Raw genomic sequence first — 17,942 nt, forward strand, 5'->3', positions numbered from 1 at the left:
GATTGAAAGCACTCTTCTAGCCTCTACAGGCACCAGGCACTCACGTGGTGCACAGACATAAACAATTAGCTTCGCATCTTCTTTCACAACTCATGTTCATTACCTGCATTCAGTCCTCACCCATTCCCTTATACTTAACTTCTCTTCTTTTGTTATACTGTACCCCATGTGTACATTGGCTTACACATAGATTATTGGCCAATTCCAAATATAACATGCTTTTTTTCTGAGATTAAAATACATTCTAAGTCCATCCATTTTCCTGCAAATTTTGTTTTGTTAGCACTAAATAACATTCCATTTTTTAATATATGGCAAATGAAAATTTGGTGTGTGTGTATTAATGGACAACTAGGTCAACTCCATTCTTTGCTAGTGATTAAAGCAGCAATAAACATGGGGGTGCCAATGTCTCTACGGTAGGGTATAGAGTTCTCTGGGTGTGTGCCTAAGGGTGAAATAGCTGGGTCGTAGAGCAGCTCCCGTTTTAGTTCTTTAAGAAGTCTCTAAACTGATCTCCACAATGACTTTACATTAACTTGCACCAGCACCAGCAGTGAATAAGAGTTCTTTTCTCTCCACATCCTTTCCAACATTGGTTGTCAGATTTATTGATAGCCATTTTGACTGTGGTGAGGTGATGTCTCAAAGTAGTTTTAATTTGCATTTCCCTAATGGCTAGGGATACTGAACATTTTTTTCTTAAGATTTATTTATTCTGTACACAGAAGAGGGCACCAGATCTCATTACAGATGGTTGTGAGCCACCATGTGGTTGCTGGAAATTGAACTCAGGTCTTCTGGAAGAGCAGTTGGTGCTCTTAACCTCTGAGCCTTCTCTCCAGTGCCCAATACTGAACACTTTTTAAAAATTGTTATTGGCCATTTTTTCTTTGGTTTTCTCTGTGTGGACCTTGAACTCAGAGATCCACCTGTCTCTGCCTCCTGAGTGCTAGGATTAAAGGCGTGTTCCTCTGCTGGCCACCACCACTACCACCCCCATGTCCCCACCTTTTTAAGACAGGGTTTCAGCTGGGTATTGGTGGTGCCTGCCTTTAATCCCAGCACTCCGAAGGCAGAGGCAGGTGGATCTCTGTGAGTTCGAGGCCAGCCTGGTCTGCAGAGCAAGTTCCAGGACAGCCAGGACTGTTACACAGAGAAACCCTGTCTGGGGGGGGGTTTCTCTGTGTAGCCCTGGCTGTCCTGGAAGTCACTTTGTAGACCAGGCTGGCCTGGAACCCAGAGATCCACTGCCAGAGTGCTGGGATTAAAGGCGTGTGCTACCATGCCTGGCTCATTTGTCTTTTTGATGACTGGCGGTTTTGCTTCCTTGGTATTCAATTTCTGCAATTCTTTGTACATTCTGGCTATCAGCCCCTTGTCTGAGGTGTGGCTGGTGAAGATTTTCTTCTGCTCTGCAGGCTGTCGGCCTGCCCACTATTCCCTTTGCTGTACAGAAAGTATTCAATGTCATGCAGTCCATTTGTTGATAGTGTGGGTTAGTTCCTGTGCTCTGTTCAAAAAAGTTCTTTGGGTCAGGCATGGTGACACATGCCTTTAATCCCAGCACTTGGGAGGCAGAGGCCTGGTCTACACAGTGAGATCCAGGACAGCCAGGACTCCATATTGAGACCCCGGAAAGAAAAAAGAAAAGGAAAGGAAGGAAGGAAAAGAAAAGGAAAGGAAGGAACCTCTAATACCTTGAAAGGTATTTCCTATATTTTCATCTAAAAGTTTGAGTGTTTCAGGTTTTTTTAATTCTTTTTTCTTAAGATTTTATTAATTTATGTATGAGTGCTTTATCTGCACATACAACTTTATACCAGAAGAGGGCATCAGATCCACTAGAGATGCTTGTGAGCCACCATGTGGTTGCTGGGAGTTGAACTCAGGACCTCCTGAAGAGCAGGCAGTGCTCTTAACACTAAGCCATCTCTCCAGCCTGTTTTTCAGGTTTAAATTAAGGTCTTTGGTAGAGGTTGTAAGCCATCTAACGTGGATTCTGGGAACCAAACCCTGGTCCTCTGCAACAGCAGACAGTGCTCTCAACCACTGAGGCATCTCTCCAGATCCTAGGTTCTCTTTACAAAGCATGTTCTTGTTTCTTTTGTTTAAAATGAAGTGGGGATAGCTTAGCCATTTTATTTCTGGGTCCTCTATTCTATTATTGGTCTGTCTATTTGTTCAAGTACCAGGCTGTCTTTATCACTACAGCTCCGTAGTATAATTTGAGGTTTGGTAGGTTCAGTAGGTTCTGAATAATTGCTTTGACTATACATGGTTTTTTGTAGTTCCATATGAATTGTTTTTTTCTAAGCCTATGAACTATGACATGGTAACTCTGATAGGTACTTCATTAATTTTATAAATTATTTGGGTAGTATAGATATTTTCACAATATTAATTCTGTCTATCCAGAAATATGGAATAATTTTCCACTGAGTAGTATTGTCTGTGATTTCTTCGTTCAGTATCTTGAACTTTTCTTTGTGGAGATTTTTCACTTCTTTGGTTAGATATATTCCTAAATACTTATTTTTTGGAGGAATTACTTTGAATGAAATATATTCCCTGTTTTCTTTCTTGGAGAATAGCCTGTTAGTATAAATGAAGACTACTTACTGTTTTTTGAGACAGGGTCTCACTATGCAGCCCTGACTAGCCTAGAATTCTCTATGTAGACCAGGCTGGCCTTGAACTCACAGGAATCTGCCTGCTTCTGCCTCCTGGGTGCCGAAAGGCTGTTTTTAATAATGATTTTGTATCCTATAACTTACTCTTGAGTGTTTATTAGGTCCATGAGTTTTCTACTAGGCTCAAAAAGGTATTTTAGGTAAAGAATCATGTCATCAAGAAGCCACAACCATCACAACCATCTTGATACCAAAACCAGGAGGAGGAGGAGGAGGAGGAAGAGAAAGAGAGAGAGAGAGACAGAGAGACAGAGAGACAGAGAGAACACGAATGAACAGAACTACAGACCAATTTTTTTGATGAACATAGATGCAAAAATTCTTAACAAAATGCTTACAAAATGAATTCAGGAATACATTGAGAAGATTACACATTATGACCAAGTGGGCTTCATCCCAGAAAGGCAAAATTGTTTCAACATACATACATCAGTAAATGGAATACATCATATAAACAAACTCAAGGACAGAAATCACATTATTTCAATTGATGCTGAAAACACATTTGACAAAGTTCAACATTTTTTTGTGATAAAAGCTCTGGAGACTGTAGGAATAGATGGAAAATACCTCAAAATAATAAAGGTTATATTCAATAAACCAACATTATATTATAGCCAACACTGTTTTAAATGGAGACATATTGAGCATTTCCTCTAAAATCAGGAATGAGATAAGAGAAGATGATCACTCTTCCCTATTTAGATACATGTCAAAGTCTTAGCTATAGCAATTAGACAAGACATAAAAGGGGTAATAAGGAAGGGGAAAAGCCACACTCTCCTTATTTCTTTTTTGAGACAAGTTCCTGACTGACCTGGAACTTGCTATGTAGACCAGGCTGGCCTCACACTCATGGAAATCTGCCTGCCTCTGCCTACTGAATGCTAGGAACAAAGGTGTGTGCTAACACACCAAGCACATTTCCTGTTTTTAGTTTTTGAAGAAAGGGTATTTGATGAAGCTCAGACTGTCCTAGAACTCATGGAAATCTTCCTGTCTCAGCCTCTCAAGTGCCAGATTACAGATACGGGCTACCACACTTGGAGATTCATGTCTTTTAATGTCTGTTCATTTGGCTAGAGAGTTGTTTGCCTTTGTTCAATAGACAGCAATCTGCCTCTTTTCCTGGTGGTCCTGGGGATGGAACCCAAGGCTTTACTAGGCGCGCGCGCGACGCGCACACACACACACACACACACACACACACACACACACACACACACACACACACACCACACTGAGCCCATCCCTAGCCCCAATTACCTTTATCATCCTATTTTGGGGTGTTTTCATTCTTTTCAGTGTGTGCCATAGGCTGACAAATTAGGGTTTTTTTTTGGGGGGGGGTGTTTCGAGACAGGGTTTCTCTGTGTAGTTTTTGGTGCCTGTCCTGAATCTTGCTCTGTGGCCCAGGCTGGCCTCGAACTCACAGAGATCCGCCTGGCTCTGCCTCCTGAGTACTGGGATTATAGGCATGCGCCACCTCCATCCAGCAAATTAGGTATTTTTAACCTGTGGCTCAGATCTAAGTCAAATATCACTTACTGCATGAATGACTTAAGCTTCAAGGATAATTTAGAAGCAATTGTGTCTAAGGCTCTGACTTCTTAACCACGGAGCCATCTCTCCAGCCCCTAAGGCTCTGACTTCTCTTATTGACTTTTATCTTGGGCCATTAAGCAGGAAAGAGGTTCAGGACTCTCGACAATAACCTTTTTTAAAATATAGTCACCTAGGGCAAGCAGAGAAACTCCATGAGTCAGAAATACCTTTTAAGCTCCAAGCTAATGTTTTGGGACTAAAAGTGACTGGCTCCTTTGGAAATTAGAAGTAAGCCATCCCATCTGTGGGCATAAGTCTCCATTTCTCTTCAGTGCATCATCAGCTCAGTGACATTTCTGGAGATCTGCCCTGGATTCAGGATGACAGATGCCTCTACTAGAGTTCCCAGTGGGAGCAGCAGTCAGTTTCCCCTTACTCTGACAAACGACCAGACATAACTAAAGTATAAGGAGGAGAGGTCTGTTTCCGTTCAGTTTTGGAGGTTCTAAGTCATGACCTAAGTAATCTCTACCAGGCCTTTATCTTTCAAAGTTCAGAAATAAGTGCTACTGGCTACTGGCATCATCCTGGGCAAGAATTCTTTTTTTTTGGTTTTTTGAGACAGGGTTTCTCTGTGTAGCTTTGCGCCTTTCCTGGAGCTCACTTGGTAGCCCAGGCTGGCCTCGAACTCACAGAGATCCACCTGGCTCTGCCTCCCGAGTGCTAGGATTAAAGGTTTGTGCCACCACTGCCCGGCAAGAATCCTTTAAGATATGCATATATGGGCTGGAGAGATGGCTCAGTGGTTAAGAGTGCTTGCTGTTCTTTCAAAGGACCCAAGTTTGGTTCCCAGCACCCATGTCCAACAGCTTGCAATTGCCTGTAACTTCAGCTCCAGGGGGACTTAACACTCATGGACTCTGAAAGCATTTGTACTCATAATCACACACTCTCACCCAGGCACACACATACATATAACTAAAAATCCAATAAATCTTAAAAAAAGAAAGGCATGGGTCTTTGAAAGCCATTCCAGACCCAAACTCAGGAAGTGGTTCTGAGATGTAGCACTGGAGATTTTATGGTGTTTGTCTGGGGACAGAGTTCATAGTTTCTATGTTCCAAGAGTGAGTTCTGCATTGGATGGGACACGAGGGTAAGAAGTGAAGTAGTTCCACCTCAGGCATCTCAGTTCCCACCTGAATTCCCAGCTCCCATACTGGTTTGGATTTTATCTTTCCATTTTTAAAATGAACTCTATTACACTCTAAATTTTGGTGAAGAGTCTGGTCTGTGTACTCACTTTCCTGTCCTTGTAGCTCAAAGGAGGACAGAACAATTATCCCCGTCTTCTCCACGGCATCTGGTGTAGACTGCTACACAACTCGTGACAGACAGCCTAGGAGCTGGCAGTGCTCCACATGTCAGTCTTCATCTGAGACACTGGGGCCCACGTACTGGCAGATAGTGTCATAGTGGAGCTCCACCACCCGGTTCTCTCGCCCAAGTTGTACCAAAGCCTGACTCTGCACGCTGTCCCGACTCAGAAGAAGTCCCACCTGAGGAGGGATGGGGTAGAGTCAGCAAGGTCAGCCCAGACCCTCAGTGATCTTCAGACTCATTTCCAGGCATGGGGACTCACCTTTCCAGCGTGTGGTCCCAGCACCACCATCACATGGTGGCCCTCTCCCTTGGGAATCAGGGTTTCCAGCATGCCTTCTCTCACGCCTGCAGGTGAGGGAGAGGGGAATGAGGTCCAGAGCAAGGGCCAGCCTGGCCAGATCCTGTCAGGAGGGCCCTTGCTAATATTTATTAGAGCTACTCTCCCTTCTCCAGACAGGGTTTCTCTGTGTAGCCTTGGCTGTCTGCGAACTCACTCTGTAGATCAGGCTGGCCTTGAGATCCATTGTCTCTGCCTCCCAAATGCTGGGATTAAAGGCGTGAGCCACTACCACCTGGCAGAGCTACCCTGTTGATAGCTGGAGTCCCACACTACCAATTTCACAGGTGAGAAGATCAAGGAGTAATTCACAGAAATAACCGCCATACAGGAATATTTTCCTACAGAAACTATACTGGGCACATTCTCAGCCTGCCCTGCAGTGTGTGTGAACTCAGTATACTTCTTCTTGTAAAGGCAATGGTTTTGACAGGGATAAATAATTATTTTAATGCTAATCTGACATGGGGAATACACAGGGTTTAGGTAATCCCTCTTGAAGAAGTATCTGCTCTGGAAGAGGTTGCTGGGCCTTGTAAAGAACCTGAGCCCTGCCCAACTGCCCAGCTCTTGGCCTCAGATACCATTCTTTTTTTTTCCTTTTCCTTCCTTCCTTCCTCTTCTTTTTTCTTTTTCTTTTTCTTTTTTTTAAGTTTTTTGAGACAGGGTTTCTCTGTGTAGCTCCGGCTGTCCTAGAACTCGCTCTGTAGCCCAGGCTGGCCTCGAACTCACAGAGATCTGCCTGCCTCTGCCTCCTGAAGTGCTGGGATTAAAGGTGTGCACTACCACTGCCTGGCCCTCAATTTCTTTTAAAAACAGGATCTTATACCATAGCCCAGGTTGGCCTAGAACTCACTATAGTCCAGGTTGAACTTGGACTTGTAGGAATCCTACTTCAGCCTCCTAAGTACTGGAATGGACTCTTTCTTTCTTCTTAATCTTTTTTAGATGTATTTATTTTATGTGCATGAGTGCTTTGCTTGCACATGCCTGTGGCACCGTGTGTATGTCTGTTGCTCACTGATGTCAGAAGGCATCAGATCATCTGAAAGTGGAGTCACACACAGTTGTGAGCTGCCACGTTGGTGTGGGAATTGAACCTGGGTCCTCTGGACGAGTAGCCAGTGCTCTTAACCACTGAACCACCTCTCCAGTCCCTGGAATAGACCCTTTCTTTATCACCCTCTAGGATGATACCTTCTAGAACTCGGCCTTCATCTGTCCGACACACACAAGTATCTGGGCTGAGGACATCTTCGATCGTCATCTAGAGAGGAATGGGGAGGAAGTAAGATGTTAGAGGGAAGTTAGATGTTTAAGGGCCCAGTCCCTGGGGAAGGAGGGACTCCGGCTGTGGGGTCCTACCTTGGTGTTGTAATACCGGCCCCCCTTGTGCAGTTTGTCAATGAAGCGCACACGTAAGTCCCTGTGCAGCCAGTGCTTGTTCTTAGTGGCTGCCTTCTCACTCTTGGCCAGCGCTTCCTCCTGTCTGGAGAAAGCCAGCGCCTGGCTTAGGGGTTTGTCCCAGCCATGTTAAAGCCACCCTACATTTAAGGGCCACCCCCACTGCTGTCCCCAGTTCCTTCTATGCCCTGCCTTGCCCTGTACGTTTTCCCGGACTGCCTGAGCCGCCCCATACCTTGCCTTCTTCTGCAAGCCCAGAGGCCCGGGCTCCTGCCCAGGCTCCTCCTACCGGTCTGGGGAGTGTTTCCGCTTCCTCTCTGAATCCTTCTGCCGCCTCCTTGAGTCCTCCTGATTCTGCAGGGCTTTCAATGACAGGGCTGTTCCAGCTGTTCTGTGCTGCTCTGTGGAAGTTTTACTCACGTGGCCTGTTCAAGGGGGGATGGGGACACCAAGGAGAAAGTCTCACTGGCATTTCCTCTCAAGGGCCATTGTCCTCTTGCTAAAGGTCCCAACCCCTATATACTTTTTCAAGAAGCTGCTCTGGAACCCCCAGCCCTCAGCAGACACAGCGGAGTCGACTGCCTAGTGCACGTAACAGAGTGGAAAAGAACTGCAGGGACCTCCAGCTGCCCCAATCATTACTGCTGTTTGCCTCTCCTCTGCACACACCCTAACCCTAGTCTCCTACGTAGCCAAAGAGAAGACCGTCACTCCAAACACACAAGGCCCTCCTGAGGTCGGAAATGCTTTCCATACTCATCTCTTGCTGCTTAGAGAGGATGCAGACACGGTATTATTAGATCGACCCTTCTCAGTCAAACTGAACAAACGAGGAGGGTATGGCAGAGCCCACTCAGCACTGTCAAGGCTCTGGGTTCTGTTCCCAGCACCGCCAAACAAACAAAAATGAAAAAAACGATTCTTGTCCCTTCTCATGCCTGACCTCTGACTGCAAGTCCCACACTGCTCCTCCTCCCTCCAGATCTGGAGAGAACTGTCTGTCCCCATGCTTCCCCAAGTTTCCAGCTATGAGGGTCTCACCTGGCTGGGAGGCGTGGCTATCAAACTCCTGCTGAGAAACAGGCCGTAGGCAATACTCACTAACAGTCACAATGCGGTTGCCTGCTGCCAGACGAACCATGGCCCGAACATTGTCAGGATCAAGGCCTTCTACCTAAGGTGGAGGCAGGGATAAGGCAGGGGGTGAATGGACTACATTCTGAAGGCTAGGTCTGAAATGTCTAGCCTTTACATCCAGCAGGTGTGAGCTGTGTCTCTTACCTTGTTGTGACCTTTTCGTTTGTTTCGTTTTTTGGATAGAGGTTCTCACTATGCAGCCTCGGCTGGCCTATAACTCAAATCCACCAGTCTCTGAGTGCTGGGATTAAAGGTGTGTGTAGACCACTATGCCCAACTGTATGCTGTGACCTTTGATGGCTAGGACCAGGCATGGTTCCTTTCTCTCTTCTACTAAAGTGTGACTCCTAAGAAGTGGGGCCACACACATGTTCCCGGGTCTCCCTTAGCAAAATGGAACGAAGACTTCTTTGTGCGTATATGTGGTGTGCACACAGGTACCTACCGTGTGTGTGCTGTGTGCACATGTGTGGAGGACAGACATCCACAGCAGGTGTCTTCCTTGAATTCTCATCACCTTATGCTTTATCCTTTTTCCTTTTTTTTTTTTTTTTTTTTTTTTTTTTTGAGACTATGTAGCTAGCCTTGGCTGACCTGGAACTCACTATATTACCAGGCTGGCTTCAACGTTACAGAGATCTGTTTGCCTTTGCCTTTTAAGTGCTGGGATTAAAGGTGTAAATAACCTTACTTTTTTGAAATTTTTAGTTCATATATGTGTGTATTTTGCCTGCATGCATGTGTCTGTACATCCTGTCATGTGTATGCCTGGTGTCTGCTGAACCCAAAAGAAGGTGCTGGATCTCCTGTGAACTGCTATGTGGGTGCTGGGAATGGAATACAGGCCCGTTGAAGAGCAGCAAGTGCTCTTAATGGCTGAGCCATCTCTCTAACCCCGAAACCTTTTTGTGTCGAGACAGTGACCCTGCAGCGCACTGACTCAGCTAGGCCGGCCGGCCAATGAGCCTCAGAGATCTTAGACTCTACTCGCCAACTTTGGGTTATAGATGCATGTGTGCCCAGCTTTTTCGTCGGTGCTGGGGATCCAAACTCATGTCCTCATGCTTGCGTGCCTGTCAGTCACTTTACACACTGAGACATCTCCCCACTGCTCACTTTCTTCAAGATAGGTTCCAGGCTAGACTAGTACTGGTCATATAGCCCAGGCTGCTCTCAAACTTGCAGCAATTCTCCTGTTTCAGCTTCTGAGGTACTGGGTTTGCATGCATAAGCCACCATGCTTGCTTCAGACATCCTGTAAACACTTAAGTTTCATGGACACTGTGGGACAGATATGGCATTTTCTCCATTCTGGTTGAGAACTGAGGCTCAAAAAGGCCCAGCAAATTGTTCTGGAGTACCTGCTGAAGCAGTGGACCAGGCAGGCCTGCAAGACCAGGACTTACAGGGCTGGAGAGATAGCTCAGCAGTTAAGACAGGGATTACTCTCGCAGAGGACCTGAGCTCAGTTCCCAGCATCCACACTGGGTGGCTCACAACCACTTGGTAATCCAGCTCTAGGGGAACTCACCTATACATACCTACCTACACACATACACTTATTTTTGTTGTTTTGAGACAAGGTGTCATTATGTAATCTTGACAGGCCTGGAACTCACCATATCAACCAGGCTGGCCTCAAATGCATAGAGATCTGACAGCCTCTGCCTTCTGAGTATTGGAATTAAAGGCATACACTACCATGCCTGGCTAGACATACGCATAATTTAAGAAATAGTATCATACCGGGCGGTGGTGGCTCATGCCTTTAATCCCAGCACCGGGAGGCAGAGCCAAGCGGATCTCTGTGAGTTCGAGGCCAGCCTGGGCTATAGAGTGAGTTCCAGGAAAGGTGCAAAGCTACACTGAGAAAGTCTGTCTCGAAAAACAAAAAACAAACAAACAAACCAAAAATAGTACCATGAAGAGCTTTGCATTGTGGGAGTTCCTTCCTTTCTCACTCCCTGGCCATTTTGGTGGCTGCTCTTGCCTGGGGGCTGTCCTGAACATACAATAGGAAGATGGTGGCCACAAAGTCAGAAAGGTCTCTGGAGTCAATGAACTCTAGCTCTAGTTTGTTATAAAAACTGAAAAGTAAATGCTGGGACACAAGCAGACTCTGAAGATGGTCAGACAGGGCAAAGCAACATTGGTTATCCTCACCAACAACCGCCAGCTTTGAGGCAATCTGAAATAGAATAGTATGCCACGTTGGCCAAAATTCGTGTCCATATTGCGAGTGCCCACAGCTGGTGGGAAGGACTACAGAGTATGTGCACTGGCTGGCTAGGTGACTCTGACAGCATTAGAAGCATGTCAGAACAGACTGGTGGAAGTAACCAGAAAAGCTCTTTTTCAATAACACTAGCAGAGCTCCCTGTCCTTTGTGCGCGCTCGCGCGCTCTCTCTCTCTGCATGTAAATCCACGTGTGTGGAGGCTGAGAGTTGTCACCAGGTGTCTTCCTCAGTCGCTCTGCGCTTTACTGAAGCAGGGTCTCTTGCTGCATCTGGAGCTGGCCAGTTCAGGCTACTACAGATAGCCAGGTTGCTCTGGGGATTCTAGCTCCTCCTCCTGAAGGCTGGGATTACCTGCAGCTGCCACACTTTCCTGGCTTCTGCGTGGGTTCCAGGGGTCTGAAGTCCAGTCAAGCTTGTATAGTAAGCACTTAGTCCACTGAGCCATCCCCCAGCCCCTTCTCCTATTTTTTTGACCTAAGGCTGGCTTTGAACTCACTACATAGCTCAGGATAGCCCTGAATCTTCAGTAATCCTCCTGCCTCAATCTCCCAAATATGTCACCATGTCCATCCCTTGTCTTTCTTCCCCCTTTCATTTAATTAAAATTTTTTTCTTTCTGAGATTGTATTTTAATTACAACATTTCTCCCCTTCCCTTTCCTCCCTCCAAACCCTCACATATATCCCTCCCCACTCTTTCAAATTAACGGCCTTTTTTTAACCAACTGTTACTGCACGCATATATGTATTTGTATATACTATATATCCCTAAATATAACCTGTTCAGTCCATACAATGCTACCTGTATGTGTTTTCAGGGCTGACTGTTTGGCACTGGACAACCATTTGGTGTGCTGCTGCTCTTCCCCGAGGAGGGCCACCTCTCTCACTCACAGCGTTCCTCAGTTGCCTACAGTACTTTGTGCAGGGCTGAGGCCTCACAGGTTTTTCTCCTGTGCAGTCTGCCATGTTCACTGGTGTCCTCCTTGTTCAGCTCACATTGGGCAGTCATGTTGGTGAGACTTTATGGTATAGCTTCTGATACTGCTAGGAGACAACAATCTCATAGCAAACTCCTCCCTGACCCTTTGGTCTTACAATCCTTCTGCCTCCTTTTCTGCAATGTTCCCTGAGGTTCAGGTACAGGAACGTTTTATAGACATATCTTTTGGGACTTGGTTCCACAACTCTGTATTTTGATTGGTTGTGGCTTTTTATTTATTTTTGAAAAGGAGTCTTGTTATGTATCCTAGGCTGGCCTTGAACTCTTGGAAATTCTTCTGCCTCAGTCTCCTAAGTGCTAGTATTACAGGTATGTTCCACTATGGCCTGCTTTTGGACTTCCCATGTAACCCAGGCAGGTCTTGAACTTGTGATCTCCCTGACTGTTTCTAGAGTGTTGGGGTTACAGGCATGTACTATGACACCTGGCTTCACTGACAGCCTTTCGATCCCCAATTCCTCACCCTGGCCACTCAAATGGATCTTCCCTGCTACCTGCCATGGCCTCAGGGGTATGTTGGTTTCTTACCTTCCCATAGAGGCCCCGGTAAGGGCCAGAAAGGATCACCACAGCTCCTCCAGGCATCAACCCTTGAGGCTGGCCTTCCTTATCTTTCTTTCGATCCCCATCTGGTCTTGGTGGGTGGTGAGAGCCAGTGGAGGTCAAGGCCTGGGCCTCCATCAGGTTGGCACCCAGCCCTAAGCCTTTGGGCCTAAGAGAGTTGACTCGGGGCTTCACTACTCTGTAGAGAGAAACACAGGCTTGTGGGAGTGTAAGTCTTCAAAACTTTCTTGCCAGGATCTAACACACCCCAGAAATACTTAGTTTTATTTATTTTATTTGTTTGTGTATGCTTGTGCACCATGACACATACATGAAATCAGAGGACAACTTGTGGGAGTCTATTCTCTTTCTACCATGTGAGTTCTGAGGTCATCAGGTTTACAGCCAAGGGCCTTTATCTGCCCGGCTATCTCTCCAGCCCCACATCTATATTAGATTACCCTTTCTGATATCACATTAGAACTTTCTGAGCTATAAAAAGGCCAACTTTTCTTTTCTGATGTTAGGGTCAAACGCAAGGCCTCAATGCATGATAAGGATACTCTACCACTGATTTACACTTTCAGTCACCCATTTGATTCAAGTGAATTAACTTGTTGCATATACTATCTATTACATCCTGTGGACAAGGGCCAAGTTAGGCTGGCCTAAACAAATAGAGTAATCTCTCCAGAAGAGATCATACGCTATGCATAGTGAGCAAGGGGAACATTTCAGAATGCTCGATACCAATCAGAGTCACATTTGGCTACCCAATGACTTGGGAATTCTTGGGATTTACAACTGCAAAGGGATTTTGTTTTTCAGTCTCAGGGACAGAACTCAGAGCCTTTTACATGCTAGGCAAGCCTCTATCACTAGGCTATACAGCAGCCCACCAAAGAGATTCAAAGTCTACGAAGGAAGAACAAACATGTTTGGTCTCTGCTTACTAGGGACTAAACCCTACCATGTGTGCTGCATGAGATAATTTCATCTAACTCTTGTAGCACTACCACCTGCATTTTTTAGATGAGCAAACTGATCCACTGAGGAAACTTTATGTAAGTGGACCTTCTTACTGTTTTGAAGGCAAATCTGAGGTTGTTTGTTTTTTGTCTATTCTTTGGTTCTGTGGAAACCAGAGTTGGAAACAGAAGCAGGCGACTACTGAACTGGTGGGGGTGACAATGTCCTCCCTCAGCACCTGGATGGCTCTAGATTAACCATAACCACAGGGCTCTTGTTTATAGCCAGGGTCCACCCCGCATTCCCCACCGAACTCACTGACTGAAAGTGTTGCCGATGCCCTTGCCAGGTTTCCATCCCATGCCTCGCAACATGGCCAGCCCATAGGCCTCCACAGGGACTGCCTCGTAGTCAGCTTCCTTCGGCACCTATCGGTCAGGCAGGAGAAGGGAGTCAGGCTTGGCTTGCAATGTGCCCTGTTTGCAGTGTGTTTGCAGCCACTCAGGAGGTGACTTCCTACACCCCTGGCCCTTGACCATCATGTCTGTGCCTGGTTTCAGTGGCAGTCAGAAGAAACACTGGATGCCCTGGAAGTGGATGGATGGATGGATGTGTGCCATGTGGGTAATGGGACTTCAACCCAGGGTCTCTAAAAGAGCAACACGTGCTCTTAACTTCTGGGCCATTGCTCTAGTACCCTTATCCTCCAATTTTGTTTGTTTGTTTGAGACAGGATTTCACTATGTAGCTCTGGCTATCCTGGAACTCTTTATGTTGACCAGACCAGGCTGGCCTCTAACTCACAGAGATCAGCATGCCTCTGCCTCCTAAGTGGTGGGATTAAAGATATGTACCACCACACCTAGCTCAACAAGTATTTACAAAGAAGCTATTACAGAGGCTGGAGAGAAAGCTCAGAGGGTAAGAGCCAGGGTGTACATTTATACATGTAGGAAAAAGACATATATATACATGAACTAAAAATAAATATGCCTTAAAATTTGTTTAAAGGATCTATTCTATAGAAAGTGCTATTTTAGGTGCTGAGGATAAGGAGCTAATAAAATGGAAAACCTTTGTTGGGGCTTACGTTCTAGTTGTCAAGGCATACAATAAATCAAATTCTGAAAACATGATACATCAGGTGGTGATACATTTTATAAAGAACAATAAATAAATCAAGCAGTACTATGCACACTGGCACTGCCCAGTATCCTGTGTATGAGATGAGGAAGGAGTGTGGCTTAAAGCCAAGAATTTGAAACCAGCCTGGGCAGCATGGTGAGACCCCATCTCAAAATCAAAAACAAAGAATTGGCTAAGGGAATGCACTGGGAGAAGAATGCCACTGACATGTCATTTAATCCAAGATAAATGATAGAAGAAGGTATAAGGATATGAGAAGAGTGCTCTGAACAGACTCAGTTGTAAAAAATAAAGACCTCCTGGGCCTGGAGGCACATGCCACAGGGGAGGAGGGAGGAGCATAGCTCTGTGAGCTCAGGGCCAGCCACAGCTCCACAGGGAGACCCTGCCTCAAAAAACAAAACAAGGGAGCTGGCTCAGGGCTTAAGAGCAGTGGCTGTTCTTCCAAAGGTTCAGTTCTCAGCACCCACATGGCGGCTCACAGTTACCACAGATACAGAGAGAGATCCTGTCTTAAAATAAATAAATAAAAATAAAAGAGGGTGAGGGTGGGGAGAACATAGCCTGATAGAGGTGAAAGCACAAAGATTTGAAGTTCAAGGTCATTCTTGGCAACAGAGTGAATTCAAGGCCAGCTTGAACTACATAAAACTGTCTCAGAAGCAGACACCCAAAGCACATCTGAAGACTGAGGAGAACAGTTCAGCTGAAAGAAGGATGCATTACAAGCTAAAAAGCTGAGCTCCGAACGTCATTATTTCCACAAACACACACACCTTCCACCTCTCCTGCTGTCATCTCTTTATTCCTCTCCAGCTCTTCCATACACTGCGGTTGCCTCAGATCGACACGTAGCACTGATTTCCCACAAGTGCGCTGACTCTTGGGCTGTTGCCGCCGTTAGGGCAGTCAAGCTTCCCTTTCTTCTCTCACCAGACCCTAGCCTTCCAGGCTTCACCCCTGCTACTCCTGATTGCCCTTACCACCTCTCTCCTGGACCAGGCCACTGACTCCCTTGCCTCCCTTCACTGTTAGTCACATTTGGTCACGGCAGCCAGAAGGGACCCTGTTACAACCCTTGTCTGCTCAGAATTTTCTCATAGCTCTCATTTCACTCACAGTAAAAGACGAGGTCCCCCGTGTGGCTCAGAAGGCCCTTTTTGATCTGGCCCCCTCTGCCTTCATCTACTGCCTGACCCCTCATTCATTCCAATGCAGTCACACTGGTTTCCTTAATGTTCTTCAAGCACTACAGGTTAAAAGAGAACAAAGAAAGAAAGAGGAAAAGAGGAAACAAACATGGTTCCAAAGAATGTGTACCCTTATGGCACTTGTATTTCCCATCCACTTTGCTGTCTACCTCATTCAGAGAGTCCCAGGATTCAAGTACTTTTTTTTTTTACACCCTGCTATCTATTTGTTAAAGTTTCTAATAGGGATGGAAGGAAGAAAGGCTAGTTGGCAAAGCTTTGGGACACACATACACACTTTCCCTGCTCTGTGCAAGGAGGCTAGGTAGACAGGGTAGAGGGAACGATGCAGGAGGGAGGCAAAGGGGCAGCTCACTGTCGCGGCCTGAGGTTCGCTGTCTGGTCCTTCCTCACTGGGATTGCATCCTTTCTGGATCATGGGGATAGTGAGCGTGGGGTCAACACCTGCATTCTCCCTCTCCTCCAGAGACTTCTTGGATTCTAAGGAAGAACGGGAGGGATCAATGAGGCCACACTCTCTCCTTCCAACTCCTCCCCTTCTATCTGCGCTGGGGCAGAGCAAAGGGGGAGGTCTCACTTACCCTCAATGAGCTCCTTCACAGCCAGGGAGAGCACACCATCTGACGTCAACACAGTCCCAGTTTCTGAGGACGGCTTAGAGCTCTTGGGCACTGGTTGCCTTCGAGACCCATTCTGGATCAATGGGATGACCAGTTCCTTGGGGGCTTCTGGAGGATTCACACTGATGTGGGTACAGAGAAAAAAGGTTGGGAAAGTAGAAGTATTAGAAAGTAGAAATATCAACACCCAGCCCTATGGGTCATGTTCCACAGGTTCTTTTTCACAGGTTCCCCCATTTCTTTTTGAAACAGTATCTCACTATGTAGCCTAGGCTGGTCTTATAAACTCAGTCCTCCTGGTGCAACCTCCTAGTGCATGCATCATCTCTCCTCGTGTCCCCCAGCTTTAAATGTGTCTTGTGGGAATCATCCCATGGCTCTCAGCCACAATGACCTACAACATCATCATCTTTGGTGGAGACTCTCCCCAGTTCCAGGCTGGCAAACTGTCGTCTGGGTCTGGACAGCTGTCTTCCAGAAGTCCCTCCCTTAGGCCTTTCAGACCAGTTTCTTTTCTTTTCTTTCTTTTTTTTTTTTTTTTGTTCGTTTGTTTTTCGAGACAGGGTTTCTCTGTGTAGCTTTGCGCCTTTCCTGGAACTCACTTGGTAGCCCAGGCTGGCCTCGAACTCACAGAGATCCGCCTGGCTCTGCCTCCCGAGTGCTGGGATTAAAGGCGTGTACCACCACCCTTTACATCAGTTTCTTGATTATGCTGTTGATGGCCTCCCCAAACCTGATTTTGCCTCGTTCCAAATTGGGGAAGCTCCCATATTTCAGATGAGACACATAGAGTCCTGTCATATCCTTTCTTTCCCTTTCTCAAGTCCCAACGACTTTTTCTCTGAGGAATATATACCTCTAGTCATCAGGCCCCATTTCACCCACCTCTCTCACAAACCTCCTCCTTCATTCCCTTAAATTATTAAACTTAATAACAATTTATTATTTTTTCTTTCTGTTTAATTTTTTTTAATATAGGCTCTCATATAGCCCAGGCTAGCGTTCAACTCCTGATCTTCTTGGGCCAGCTTCCCAGGTGTTGACATTACAGGAGTTTGCCACCACTCCTGGATGTCTCCATAAATTTCTTGAGGCTGCTTTTGAGGCTTTCCAAGCCACTGTCACCAAGACAAACAACTCGTATGTCTGCCCTGCTTACGCCCACTGCACTGACTTCCAAAACGTGAAAGACCCGGCGTTTTACCTGTGCAGCTCCCTCCCTTCCACGGTCGTCAAGAAATCTTTCTCCTCCGAGGCCCGTCCTTCTCCGTCTCCGGTGTCTGCCAGTCGCCTCCGGGCAGACGTGCGAGTGAAACCGAAAGAAATCGGGGCCGGTGAAGCGGCAGCCGGCCGTACACTTTCTGGGTCCGCCATCTTGTCCCGATTCCCAGGCTAGCGCGGGGCTTGCTGGGAAGTTTAATTTAAGCTCAATTCGCGAGGGGCCGGCCGAGGAGCAAGAGGACAACCTATCCCACAAAGCAACGCCTCAGAGACAGCGCTGAAAGCCGTGGGAAAAAAGATCGCGCTCTTGACGTCATAGGAACGCGCCGCGCCAAGCATTCTGGGAAATGTAGTTCTCAGTGATCTCAACTGTTTGTAATGCAGTTCTAGGGCATCCAATACCCTCTTCGAACTCCGCAGGCACCATGCACGTACGTGACGCACATATACAAATGCAGGCAAAATGCTTATATTCACAAAATAAATAAATCTT

General features: G+C 46.4%; 1 protein-coding gene and 1 pseudogene across 1 annotated transcript; one reads left to right on the forward strand and one right to left on the reverse strand.

The window, feature by feature from the left end:
- Positions 1–5,063: 5,063 nt before the first annotated feature.
- Gpkow (G-patch domain and KOW motifs) lies at positions 5,064–17,720 on the reverse strand. The gene is made up of 11 exons (XM_028881345.2): positions 17,433–17,720; positions 16,190–16,350; positions 15,964–16,088; positions 13,570–13,679; positions 12,268–12,481; positions 8,404–8,536; positions 7,652–7,787; positions 7,324–7,447; positions 7,156–7,225; positions 5,881–5,966; positions 5,064–5,797 (listed from the first exon to the last, which is right to left on the reverse strand). The coding sequence occupies exons 1-11, from the start codon at positions 17,600–17,602 to the stop codon at positions 5,663–5,665; spliced, it is 1,464 nt and encodes a 487-aa protein (XP_028737178.1). The 5' UTR covers positions 17,603–17,720; the 3' UTR covers positions 5,064–5,662.
- LOC114701289 lies at positions 10,468–11,670 on the forward strand (annotated as a pseudogene).
- Positions 17,721–17,942: the final 222 nt, after the last annotated feature.

The sequence above is a fragment of the Peromyscus leucopus genome, chromosome X (genome assembly GCF_004664715.2).
Source record: "Peromyscus leucopus breed LL Stock chromosome X, UCI_PerLeu_2.1, whole genome shotgun sequence".
Classification (NCBI taxonomy): Eukaryota; Metazoa; Chordata; class Mammalia; order Rodentia; family Cricetidae; genus Peromyscus; species Peromyscus leucopus.